Source organism: Eumetopias jubatus, unplaced genomic scaffold (assembly GCF_037043125.1).
Source record: "Eumetopias jubatus isolate StellerSeaLion01/CBP00866 unplaced genomic scaffold, mEumJub1_p1.0 scaffold_1, whole genome shotgun sequence".
Lineage (NCBI taxonomy): Eukaryota > Metazoa > Chordata > Mammalia > Carnivora > Otariidae > Eumetopias > Eumetopias jubatus.
Window position 1 is genome coordinate 85,538,996 of NW_028274807.1, and position 14,043 is coordinate 85,553,038.

General features: G+C 42.3%; 1 protein-coding gene across 2 annotated transcripts in view; it reads right to left on the reverse strand.

Annotated features, from left to right (window-relative positions):
- Nucleotides 1–605: 605 nt before the first annotated feature.
- The window catches only part of USP13 (ubiquitin specific peptidase 13), a 109,208-nt gene continuing 95,770 nt past the window's right edge, over nucleotides 606–14,043 (reverse strand). Inside the window, exons 20-21 of one of the 2 annotated variants that reach the window (XM_028101149.2) lie at nucleotides 2,780–2,864; nucleotides 606–1,094 (exon numbers count right to left, since the gene is read on the reverse strand). In XM_028101149.2, coding sequence (XP_027956950.1) covers nucleotides 1,001–1,094; nucleotides 2,780–2,864 — 179 coding nt within the window. In that variant the 3' untranslated portion in view covers nucleotides 606–1,000. The remainder of the gene's footprint in view (nucleotides 1,095–2,779; nucleotides 2,865–14,043) is intronic. The other variant, XM_088025318.1, reaches the window with a different exon arrangement.

Sequence of the window (14,043 nt, forward strand, 5' to 3'; positions counted from 1 at the left end):
GAAAATGTAGAAACAGAGGCAGGCAAAGAGCGTGGGGACAAGAAAATTACAGACAAATTTGGGGCACTTTGTGTGATTCCAATGAGTTGTTACGTGTTATGGTAAGATTAGCTATTTTAACTAAAAATACATGCTATGCCTTAGTGGGAAGGGCTGCTGAGAAACAGAATTCATCTACCTTTGGCAAAGAACAATATTGTGCTGCCGTGGGCATCAGCTTTATTCCACCAAATGTCCCAAACCCCAGTGAATTCTTGACAGCACTTAAAGGGACAACTCAGCCCTTTTTATGCCTGAAAATCTAAGTGGGGAGCCAATTTTTAAAACTGTTCCTGAGTTATAGTTTCTTTAAAATAGTTACTCGCTTTTCCCAGCTATGCTTAATACCAACTGCTTTAACCTTTAAAAACCAGCCCGGCACAGATTTCCTGGTTGACGATAACAGTCTCACCCTCACGCATTCACACAATCACATCATGAATTTCGATACGATTAAATTAAAAATACCTTTCATTGCAGATGCTCTAATCTTCTATACATGGCTAGGTCAGAAATTGTATGTAATGAAAAAATTGTGTCACAAATAAAGCCCATCCCATTACTGATTTTCGATATGAAACAAAAACAGGCTTTTCATTTATTGGGGGGAAGGGGTGAGGCCACACCATACCAAAACATAATAGAGGGCTGGTGGCACATTCCCATTTTTTGGTGTGACAGTGGCAGATCCCCCATCAGCAATATAAATACTTTTTTTTATATCATCTTCTCCTTGAACATTTATAAAAAGAAAAACTATCTACAGTAGTGTATCATCACTAATAGAAATTTCTTCCCAGTTCTATTTCAGAAGGCGTCAAATGATGTTCTTTAAATAAACTATAAATACCCCATGTATTCCTTCATGTCTGGCTGTCCCAACTTCTGCTTTTTTTTTTTTTTTTTTTTGGCAAATTAAAAAGGCGTGTGGCTTCCTCTCGCCGACTGGCGTGTCTGAGGCTCAGCGTGGCACCCTGTGGTAAAAGTACATGTAGCCCAGGTCCTTGGGGGGCCTTTCTGAGGCACACACTCTGTGGTCATTGTAGATCACCCACCTGAAAACAAAAGACAGAAGAACTCGATGGATTTCAGTCAGTCCCAGGAAGCTTGGCAGAAAACAAGTTCCTGTACCATACTTCATCAAGATGTTTTAAGATAACCAAACTCAAGCCGGCTGTATAAAAAGAGAGAGTGCTAGTGGGAAATCGCAACAGTTTTTTTATTCTTGAGCTCAATCAAAAGGTAGTTACGAAAGGAGTCACCAAACATTTTAAACCCTTTGGTCTCAAAACCCCTTTTGTAGAAGCCCACAGATGGCCTCAGAAATTAAGTCAAAGAATCATGTACGACAGTGTTTATTTCAGCCTGAGGTATAAAACTAGGTCAAAATAAGAAGTAAAGAGCCATGCAAGTGAACGATCACACAACTGTTAAAATGTCATCAAAGAATATTTGGTAAAGTGAGAAAATAGTCACAATACAGTATGATGTGGGAAAAGGGTTAAAAAATTGTATGTGCTGTGTGCATACTTTAAGCTTTTAGAAAAGTTGTAAAGGCATACGTACATTTATATGTAGCATGTACATGTATACAGGCATATCGTCTCCCAGTGCAAATAATAAAAGAGAAATGTGTTGAAACATAAACAATGATTATCTTTGGCTTCCAAATGACATATTCTTTGTTATGTTTCTGCATTTTACAAATTCCTTACCATAAATTTTATTGCTTTTTGAATTATAATTAAGCTACTTTTCTTAAGGAACGTATTTTGAAAAGAGCATCATGCTTGATAATAAAAAGAATTTCCTATCAATCAAGCGCCTATGTTCAACTATTACATTAATCAAGTTCAGAAGACAACACTAAAAGACACACCAAAAGGGAGCACAACCAAGTCCCTGGTGGGAACTGGTGTCTCCCACAGTGTGTGGCATGGTGTGAGAGGTCCACATCCCACCAGCACAGGGCAAGGTTCTAGGTTTCTCCAGCATCCACGGGGCTGAGCACGGCCTCAAGTAGGAGGCTGAGCCTCAGGTTGCTCAGGGAAGGGAGCTCACAGAAGAGAAACCAGGGGGCTCTGCAGGGATCCAGCCCAAGGAGAAGGTCCTGAAGAGAGCAGCAGCCTTACATCCCATCAGTGTCTCACTCCCAGCTCACCACACACATAGCGATTCTACTTACGAAGCCAAGAAACCTACTGCAAGGCCACAATAGGGCAAAACAGTGAATGTTTAAGGAAGCCAGATAAAACACGGGATACCCAGTCAAATTTATATATCAGGAAAGGGAGAAATAATTTTGAGTATAAATACATTGCATGTAATATTTAAGATATGTTTATACTAAAAAGTTATTCATTGTTTACCTGAAATTCAAATTTAATAGGGCACCTGGTTTTCCCGTTTTGTGGGCTAAAACCGGCAACCCTATGGAGGTCCCAAACATACACACCTTCTACTGCAGGATGCATCTCTATTTTGGGAAGTCACCTGGGTACAATGGTTGAGAGTGGCTTTGAATACCAGCTCTGACACGACTACTTCCGGGCTAAGTTCCCGCTACTCGGCTTCTCTGAGCCTCAGGGTCTTGATGTGTAAAATGGCTTTGAGAGTATATTCCTACAAAACCATCGTGAGAACCAAATGGGGTAATATGTGCAACACCTACCGGAGAGCCTGGCACACAGTAGGTGCTCAATAAAACATAAACATCATTGATCTTCTAAAAAAGACTCACCTTCCTTCCTTTTTAATGTGGCAAACATAATGGCCACTCATTGTAGATGTTCCCATGTGACTGATGAACGCAAATAATTCATACACTATGAAAGAGGAAACAACTCTGTTAGGAGGCAGCATTTCTAGAAACCAACAGCACTTCTGATCAGAATTTAAAGGCAACAATGGTGCAACCCAGAAACTGTTTACATTGAAAGACAAAGTCTATTTACCTTGCTATGCTGAGAACACAGCCCCCCACACACCCACCCACTTCAACCTGCAAAGTCATAATAATGCAGGACGTAAACTATCCAAGTACAGCTGACATTTAATTCCTATCTGGAAGGGGACTAAAAACCCCACAGTCGAGTCTGGTGGCAAGGGGTCTAAAGGGGCAGTCCTGGCTCTATCACTTTCAAGCAGCATGAGGATGGAGGAGCTGTTTCCTCTCTCTGAGCCCATTTCTTCACAGAGATGAAAAATCCACCCACTTCACAAGGTTGTATAAAGCTTAAATGAGCAATTCAGACTAAAATACCATACAAATGTCAGGATTATGAGGAAGACAGCAGTCATTTATAGAAATGGATAATGCTTCCGAATAGGCTTCTTGTGGTTTCTGACTTGCTCACCATAAACTATATGGGACCAAAATTCAGACTTCATTCTTTCTGAACAAGGAAATATATAGCCTTCGAGTACAAGACCAATGTTTATTCTCTAAGAAGAATAAACCATCTAGCAGAGTATTCTGTACATACCCATTCCGAATGAATTTCAGCTCATGCTCGCCTGGCCCGGGCTAGACCTACACAACACAGAGTGGATTCCAGGGACCCACAGAGTGGGTACCAATCCACTCGGCAAACTGTTACAGGCTATGACGAGACAGGTATAGAAATTGAGCAAGGGCTTACAAACTTTCATAATAATATGTCTGTGGAATCTAACAAGGAAAAACATGGGCTTGCATATTCATTTTTCCCATGCTCTATTTTCACTCCATTTTCCAAAGTATTGTTTCTGGACAGACCCTTTCCCTCAACCCTCCCACTCTCATTCCTTCTCTCTCTTGCTGTTCACCCAGGCTCATCCATTTACTCAGCTGCGAGTCCCCACCGGACTCCCCCTTCACCACATCACACACTGCTGATCACCTCCCCCTTCCTCAAATATTTGCCCTGAGCACACAACCGTCTCTTGGTTGTCTAGCTGCCTCATTGGCTCCTCCTCATCTCCCTGACCTTTAAACACTGGTGACCTGGAGCTCAGACCGCAGACCTTTCTCTTCTCCATCCTGACTTTTTCTCTCTCTGCAGGTGATCTCATCTAGTTTCATGGCGTTAAATTGAATTATTTTCTTAATTTCCTGAATGTTCATTGCTAATGCACAGAAATACAACTGAATTTTGTATATTGATCTTGTTTCTTACAATCTTGCTAAACTCATTTATTAGTTCTAATAGTTTCTAGTAGATTCCTTAGGATTTTCTATATACAAAATTGTATCATCTGCAAAAAGAGTTAAGTTATACCTCTTCTTTGCTAACCTGGATGCCTTTTATTTCATTTTCTTAAAAGACTGAATGCTTATCCCCAAAGATCAGTTGCAATTAGGCAATTGCCTAATTGCCTTGGCTAGAATGTCCTGTTACAATGCTAAATAGAAATGGCAAGAGTGGGGGCGCCTGGGTGGCTCAGTTAAGCATTTGACTCTTGATCTCAGCTCAGGTCATGATCTCAGGGTCATGTGATAGAGCCCGTCAGGCTCCACGCTCAGCAGGGAGTCTCCGTGAGATTCTCTCTCTCCCTCTCCCTCTGCCCCTTGCCCCCCTCTCTCTCAAAAAAAAAAAGAAGAAGAAGAAGAAGAAGAAGAAGAAGAAGAAGAAGAAGAAGAAGAAGAAGAAGAAGAAGAAGAAGAAAAGGAAGGAAGGAAGGAAGAGAAAAAGAAAGAGAAATGGCAAGAGTGGACATCCCTGTCTTGTTCCTGATCTTTGGGGATAAGCATTCAGTCTTTTACCATTCCACATGCTCTTCATCAAGTTGAGGAAGTTCCCTTTCATTTCCAGTTTGTTGGGCATTCTCTCCCCGGCCTTATCTATCTCAGTTAATGGTGATTCCATTCTTCCATTCAGGACAAAATCTTGGCTTCTCTCTCATACACATCTTTTATTTTTTTCTTCCTGGTAAACTTTTTTGAGTATAGTTGACACACAATGTTACATCAGTTTCAGGTTTTCTCATGCTCTTTACACACATCCAATCCATCAGCAAATCCTGTCAACGTTTCCTTCAAACTATATCCAGAATCCAACCCCTTCTTGCCACCTCCACTAGTAATGTCTGATCCTAGTTACCATCATCAATTGTCTGAATTTTTACAACAGCCCCCTATCTGGGCTTCCTGCTTCCTTCCTTCCCTTCTACTGACTATTCTCAGTATGGCTATCACAGTGGTCTTTAAATGGAAGTCAAATTGTGGTTATTAGTGTTCAAAACCCTCCCGGTGGCATGCTGTATCTCAGAGTAAATTCTTCCTCTCACAATGGTCTATGGAAACCACCTCCTCCCACATCCCCCCTCATTTCACCCCAGCTACTCCCCTTCACTCCACCCCAGCTACTCCCCCTCTCCCCCTCACTCCACCCCAGCTACTCCCACTCTCCCCTTCACTCCACCCCAGCTACTCCCTGCCTCTCCCTCACTCTACCCCAGCTACTCCCCCTCTCCCCCTCACTCCACTCCAGTTACTTCCCCTCTCCCCTTCACTCCACCCCAGTTACTCCCCCTCTCCCCTTCACTCCACTCCAGTTACTCCCCCTCTCCCCTTCACTCCACCCCAGCTACTCCCTGCCTCTCCCTCACTCTACCCCAGCTACTCCCCCTCTCCCCCTCACTCCACTCCAGTTACTCCCCCTCTCCCCTTCACTCCACCCCAGCTACTCCCTGCCTCTCCCTCACTCTACCCCAGCTACTCCCCCTCTCCCCTTCACTCCACCCCAGCTACTCCCTGCCTCTCCCTCACTCTACCCCAGCTACTCCCACTTTCCCCCTCACTCCACCCCAGTTACCCTCCCCCTCCCCCCTCACTCCTCCCCAGCTACTCCCACTTTCTGCCTCACTCCACTCCAACTACTCCCCCTCTCCCCTTCACTCCACCCCAGCTACTCCCTGCCTCTCCCTCACTCTACCCCAGCTACTCCCCCTCTCCCCCTCACTCCACCCCAGCTACTCTCCTTCTTCCCCTCACTCTACCCCAGCTACTCCCCCTCTCCCCTTCGCTCTACCCCAGCTACTCCCTCTCTCTCCCTCACTCCACCCCAGCTACTCCCCCTCTCTCCCTCACTCTACCCCAGCTACTCCCACTTTCTCCCTCACTCCACCCCCACTACTCCTGCCTCCCCGCTGCTCTTCAGACACACCCAGCATGCTCTGGCCTTCAAACCTCTACACTCATTGTTCCCTCTTTGAAATTCTTCTTTCAGATGTCACAAGACTTACCCCTCACTTCATTGAGGTCGTGAATGAAGTATCACCTCAGAGAGGACTTCCTGCACCACCTTATAAAAGAGCAACTCTCCCTTCCACCCCAACCTTCACCCCTAACCTCCCTGCCCAACCTTGCTTTATTATTGTCCAGGTAACATGAAGTAACTCCTGCCATGTCCATACTTACTTGTGTATTTATTTATTGTCTATCCCCTTTTATCTCTGGCTAGAATATAGCTCCATAAGGACAGGAAGTTGGTCTGTTATGTTTACTGAAATATTCCTGGCACAGAGAATGGTGGCTTAGCATGCAGTAGGCATTTCATAAGTATTTGTTGAATATATAAATAAATGTGTGAATTAGAGAATAACTCTGTTCACTCCATTTCTTCACTTGTTCTTATATCATCTTGCATTGTATACATTTTATAAACCACCTACCAAAGTATAAATTGGATTATAAGTTAGTAAAGTAATTATTAAAAAAGAAATGACTCAGAGGGGATTGTTTGTCCCATCATTAAGTTTTTGTTGCTGTCATATCAATTGATGACAAACAAATAAACAAACCCAAGTTTAAAATCAGAAACCAGGCAAAAACAACTGTGAATGACAATCATTTTGCCTGGCACTTATTGTCTTAAATAGTGACCCAGGAGCCCTATGCTTGTGTGCCCTCCCTGTTGTCCTCCAATACTAAGAACCTGTAAATGAGGGACAGTGTGGGCAGAGAACTTTTCATGTTTCTTGACCCTGGTTGGTTTTTAAAACTCTTTTGGAATCATTCTGTATCACAGCCCAATTCTTCAGCTTGAGATACAGTATTCGTCTCCCGAAATGAAGCTGCTCTCTTAGAGTTTTCATAAAATAAAGAAAGGACCCCAACCAAGGCTTCCCCCCACCATGAAACTGTTCCCCAAAACAATGACTTAAATAACTGAACAGACTCTTCAATGAGCATTGCCCACGTTAAGCCCAGGTCATACAATGAAATGGCTTAGATACAACACAAAACAAGTAGACAGAGAAAGGGACAGATCCATGCATTCCATATGCCCAAACATGTCATTAAGTCCCCCAGGGCATTCAATATATACTCAGAATCATAAAAATGAATTAAAGAAAGGAAAAGATTAGCATAAATCTTAGTCCTATAATTAAAATTAACCATGTTTATCAATACAAGCAACCACCCTATGCATTATTCAAGATCTCCTGCTGGAACCAACAGCAAAAGAGAGCTCTCTCAACACATTTGCAAAAGAGAGCTCTCTCAACACATTTGCAAAAACTCAGCAGGTAAGAAATCTCAATTAATATTTGCTTCCAAAGGGAAAGTGAAGGTGAATAAACCCAACAGGGAAGCTACTGCCGATTCTTCTCCAAGTTCCCAGAGGCCCCCTTCTAAAAAAACAGCATCAGCGTACACACTCCCAAAAGATGTGCAGACCCCTCTTCACATAGATAGAAAAGGCAGTTGGAGGCAAGGCAAATCATTTTTTTAAAAGATTTTATTTATTTATTTATTTTGAGAGAAAAAGTGTGTGAGCACAGGGCAGAGGAGACAGAGAGAAACTCTCAGGCAGACAGGAGCCCGAACTGGGCAAGATTGCATGACCCCAAGATCATCACCTGGGCTGAAACCAAGAGTCCAACACTTCACCAACTGCACCCCCCAGGTGCCCCCCCAAATCATTTTTAAAATGCTGACCTGCAACAGAGAAACTTTTAAAGTATGTCAAAAAGCTGGACAACCACCATGTCCCTCTAGAAAGCCAGAATTAAACAGGGTCTAAAACTAGCACCTTTGCCCCTCATTCCCTCTTCCAAGTAAACCTGTCCTTTTATGAGTGTAGGAAAATGGTTCCAACCTTTCTAACATGCAGAATTTTTTCATATCAAAATTTTACCACCACTACCCCTACCCAACAAAACAGCAATTGTGCTCTGATTTTACTCTTTGAGAAAGCACTGTCAGAAAACGAATGTGACCCTTGGAAAACAGAAGAAGCAGGCAGCCTGTCCTTTCATGTCCTATGCAGGAACGGCCACCCGAGGACTATCAGGGTAGGGGTTGGCATACTGCAATGACTCATAAGCCAAATCCAGCCCATAGCCTACTTTTGTACCACCCAGGGGAAAGGGGAGGAGGAGAGGGACAAAAATATGAGATGACATGACTATGGCCCACAAAACCTGAAACATTTACGATCTGGCCCTTTAGAGGAAAGGTATGCTGGCCCCTGGTCTAGAGGGATGAAAATTCATCTCACTGCTTACTATTTTTTTTTTAAAGATTTTATTTATTTTTGCAAGAGAGAGACAATGAGCAGGAGCCGGGGAAGTGGGAGAGGGAGAAGCAAACTCCCAGCTGAGCAGGGAGCCCGATGTGGGTCTCGATCCCAGGACCCTGGGATCATGACCTGAGCCAAAGGCAGACACTTAAGCGACTGAGCCACCCAGGCGCCCTCACTGCTTACTATTGATTAAAGGTTCCAGACTTAGTCAAGTTACTCATTAACTTGTAGATTCTTGTTTAGTAAAGACAGAAAAAATTTCTGTCCAGTAGAATATATAACCTCAAGGATTTGTGATCCGGAGACACTAATTTTATATTATCCTAGCTTCTCAGATGCTTTGAACCCGTAATAACAACTAGGTGGTTCCCTCATTAATTAACGAGTCAAAGAAAATCTGTGATTTGTGCTCAGTTTAGATGTACCTGAGAATCATGATTTTACCTTTTTGAAAATTGGAGTTCAACAACAACACATAATGGCCTAAAGCAGCTCTAGATTCAGGAATGCAGTTCAATTAATTTGTATTTTATAAACCCTATAGCATCTATATACATTTGAAAAGCAGTAGTATCTTGTAAAGGTGCAACACATTATTTAGTCAGCCTGCAAAAAGTGCACAGAATACACAAACACCAAAACACTCCTTGAAATGACCACCAAGACCCCAGGGGCTCCACAGCTTCTGGTGAGAAACCCAAACTGAGTTTTCCAAGTGAATCTTCCTAACTTCAATAATTTGTTCCATTACGCACCTCTAGCTCCCTCTGTACAACAGAGGGAAATTATCATTCCCCATTTACTAACATTTAACTCACAAACACCTTAAATCTGCAAACAATCTCTACCCAGAACAGTTTGGTTTCCTTCGTCCCTGCTCTGAGAAAAGACCAGTGAGAGGTAGGGGGAGAGAACTGGATGGATTTGGATTTGGAGCTTTTAGAAAACTTCAGAATCCCATAAAAGAGCAAAAGGAGCATTTGGGAAAATCAGTAACAGCTTAAGGCAGCTGAACAAGGACAGAATCTTTAAGGATTGACAAATTGCCTCCCCAACCCCACACAGCTCAAAATTGCCAAAGCCCCTTGACTTTTTATTATACTGCCTAAAACTCCAAATATCAAACAATTCCTTCCAAGCTTCATAGTTCTCAGTCATTCATACTTAGTATAAATTAGTTTATTTCAGAGTGGCTTCCTCTTCACTTCCAATAAAGCCATTGAAAAAAACAAAAAGCCCACAGAAATTACAAACAGATGCGGAAGTGGGCTAAGCACTGGAGCCCAGCCGCATTAAGCATGTTGCTTTCAAGCAAACCACTGGTGTTTAGCTCCCGTGGGGCTACACCCTGCTGCTCTGCAGATCCTATTCCTATTCCGGCTGCATTCCTCAGGGAGCCCAGCCGTTATGTAAACGAAATGTCTCCCTGTTCTCCTCGCTGGAAAATCTTAGCTGCCCTAGAAGCTGTAGGAACCATTACAGTGATGCGGCTGAAGAAGCCAGAGCAGATTTTGAGTAATCGCAGCCTAATCACATCTTAATTACATTGGCAACCAGTGAGTTCTTAAAAAGAAAGAAAGAAGGAAGGAAGGAAGGAAGGAAGGAAGGAAGGAAGGGAGGGAGGGAGGGAGGAAGGAAAATTAAATGCTCATTAAGTGCAACATAGAAACAAATAATTTTGCGAATGGCAGAAGCCCTGATAGGTCAAACTGAAGACCTGATTTTCCACTTTTTACAATTTTTAAAAACTCAACAGAAAGTCAGGTGATAGCCCCAAAATGTACAGAACATGATAATAAAGAGAGCCTTCTGAAAAATAGAGTCCCGCCTCCCTTCTGATTTAGAAGATCTGGGATAAGATGAAGGAGGAAATGCACAGGCTTCAAAATCACACAGACCTGAATTCCCAGCTGGTTCTTCCACCACCCAGGCCCCTAACGTGTTGGGTCCCCATTTCTTCATGTGAACACCTCACCGCAGGAGTGAAGGAAAGTTGTCTCGGAAGAGCCTAGTGCCTAGCAGGCGTTCAATGAAGGACGGCCACTATCTGACCCAGGGTAATTAGCACTAGTTCTTCTGAGCAAACTAGACAACATTAAAATAAGAGAGTTTCGTGCAATGACATTATTTCCTCATTCAAAAAAATGCACGAGTGATTTTTAGTTAACATATTCCCTAAAGGAAGAATTTGATACAAGTGCTTCTTTAATCCCTGTCCTTATTGAGTCACATTTTTTCCAATTCAAACTCCTACCTTTCATTATTTTCAGCATTAACATGGTATAGTGATGTCTAAGCAGCTCACTGTCCTCCTTCTTAAGGCAACAGTAACCTCATCTGGCTTTTAGGGCGGTGGTTCTCACATTTACACTGAATCAGAACCACCTGGAGGGCCTGCTGACCTTCAGATCACTGGGCCCACCGCCAAAGGCCTAGAGTGAGGCCCAACAATTTGCATTTCTAACCAGTTCACTGGTGATGCTGTTCACAGGGGATGCTGATTCTCCTGATCCAGGACTACATTTGAACAAGTGTCTGAAGGGACCACGCTTCCTTTCTTGGCTTACAAGCCAAGAAGGAAGATGTCTCCACCCTCGGGCTCCGTGAGTAGGGCCAGTGACTGGCGGAGGGCTGAGCAGCCCGAGTCTCCGATTGCCAGGACCTTGGCTAAGAACTCCAGGACAATACTCGGCTGGATTTTAACCTGGAGAGATACATTGTAGGAGGCACTGGCAGCCACCTTGTGGCCATTAGGGAGAGCCTATCAGAGACTCCCACCAACCCAGAGGAGGTACAACCAAGGGGAGCAACCAGATAAAAGGGTTTCAGTCCCAGAATCAAGAGCATGCCTCAAGTCAGGTCTCTCCAGGGCTGTCCAGCTCTTGTGATACTATACTTCCCTTTTTGCTTGGCTAAGTGTGGCTCGGCTCTCCCACCCTGCCCCGCCCCTTACAGCAGAAACCTGAAAACTGAGGTTGCTGGTTTTACTTGGTTTGACTGTGTCTGTTTTGGCTCTCCATTTTGCTCCTAAAAAACAATTACCTGAACTGTTAAATTGTCTTCATACCCCCAAGTCAAATGTCTCCATCAACTCACCAACCCAAAAATGAGGTCAAAAGCAATGTTTTGGGAATATAAACAACCTAGCTACACAGAATACATATCTCCTGGGAGCAAACCTATGAATTTAATGTAATTCTACTCAAATCCCTACAGAACGGCCAATTCCAAGATCAGGAACTTTCCAAAATTCAGCAGTAACAATTTAGAAAATATAATGGGAAAAATTTTTATTCATAAGTAACACAGAAAATGTAAATCTGAGAAGAAACTAAACCAGAAATACACAGGAAGTTTATGAAGAAAACTATACAGCTTTGGAGGCACAGGAGAAGGGAGAGATGAATTTAAAAAAATGGATAGCATGTTTCTGGCCAGAAAAACTCAATATTGTAGACCTACCAGGTATTCCCAAGCTCATATGCAATATATGAAACTCTTATACAAATCAATAAAAAACAGATGGAAACCTCAATAAAAATGGGAAAATGGACCAAACAAAATGAGGAAGTGACTAACACAAGAAGAAAAACAACCAGCCAATAAATATATGAAAAATAAGGAGAGTACTCAGCCTGACCACACTGGTGGAGGGCTGGGAGAGCAGGAGAGCCACCAAAGCTGCCTTTCGGTGGGGGGGATGTAATAATACACATTAATACCTCAAAAATAGAAAATTTTGAAAAAAAAAAGAAGATAGTAGGAAGGGAAAAATGAAGTGGGGGGAAATCGGAGGGGGAGACGAACCATGAGAGACAATGGACTCTGAGAAACAAACTGAGGGTTCTAGAGGGGAGGGGGTGGGGGATGGGTTAGCCTGGTGATGGGTATTAAAGAGGGCACGTTCTGCATGGAGCCCTGGGTGTTATGCACAAACAATGAATCATGGAACACTACATCAAAAACTAATGATGTAATGTATAGTGATTAACATAACATAATAAAATAAAAGTTTTAAAAAATAGGCAATTTTGACTCAGAGACTTCACCTCTAGAAATTTATGCTAAGGAAGGAATCAAATGAGGGCCCAAGAATGTTCATATGGTGTCATTTTTAATAGAGAAAAAGGGAAAGAGGACAAAAAAGAGAAACTTAAATGATGAACAAATGTTTACTACCTGGATAAGGATAAAGGAGGCATTTGTTGTACTTCTGTCAACAGAATTCATCCTTTAAGAAATTTATTATTTAAAAATAATTGCTATTGGACATCTGGGTGGCTCAGTCGGTTAAGCATCTGCCTTCGGCTCAGGTCATGATCCCAGGGTCCTGGGATGGAGCCCCGCATCAGGCTCCCTGCTCGGTGGGGAGTCTGCTTCTCCCTCTCCCTCTCCATCTGCCCCTCCCCCTGCTTGTGCTCTCTCTCCTCTCTCTCAAATAAATAAAATCTTTTAAAATAATAATAATAATAATAATTGCTGTCATCTTCTGAATGTAAAAATAGCCCCATTATCTGAAACTTTCTGTAATCGTCCTTTATTTAAAAAAAATTAGTTGGCCTAAAATCAGGTATATAAATTATGGTACCGCTGTACAATGGGATATTATTAATATACATTCAGTGATCTAGACATACAAATATGTATATCCACAGTTAGGGGGAAGTAGGTTATAAAATAGCATTTATAAAATAGCACGTATAGGGGCGTCTGGGTGGCTCAGTCGGTTAAGTGGCCAACTCTTGGTTTTGGCTCAGGTCGTGATCTCAGGGTCATGAGATCAAGCCCGGCCTCCAGCTCCTTGCTCAGTATGGAGTCTGCTTGAGATTCTTTCTCCCTCTCCCTCTACCCTTTCTGCTTGTGCTCTCTCTCTCTCTCTAAAATAAATAAATAAAATCTTAAAAGAATAGAATATTTTTATAAATATTCATATTTATATTCATTTTATATTTGCATAGAAAGGCTTAAAGAATATACACAAGACATTAACAGTGGCTATGACTGGGAATTACTTGGAAGTAATTTTTATTTTCTTCTTCTCATATATCTGCATTTTCTCAAGTTACTACAATTATTAAATACCCTTTTAATTATAAGAAAAATAATATAAATGTTAATTCAAAAAAAAAAGAAGTGACTGACATATGAGTTCAGGTGCTAATGCAGCAAAGTACAAGAAATCACCTTTTTCCTTTCCTGTGACTTACGCAATGTAATGCAAAATAGTGCACTCCCAATTCCTCCATCTGGCACTTCGTGGAATCAGCACAAAACTATCCCTGTGACCACTACCTCCTGATCTTCATCCATTCTTCATTCAATCATTCATTTTCTGATCACCTCTGGTGGACAAGGCACAGTGCTGGAAAGGAAGGAATTCCTTCCTTCTATTTTTGAGGTATTAATGCTGGATGTTTAAAAACATCCATGCCTCTTAAAAATCAGATACAAAATGCATTTGGTGAGTTAGGGTGGGTTATGCTCTTTGGTTTTT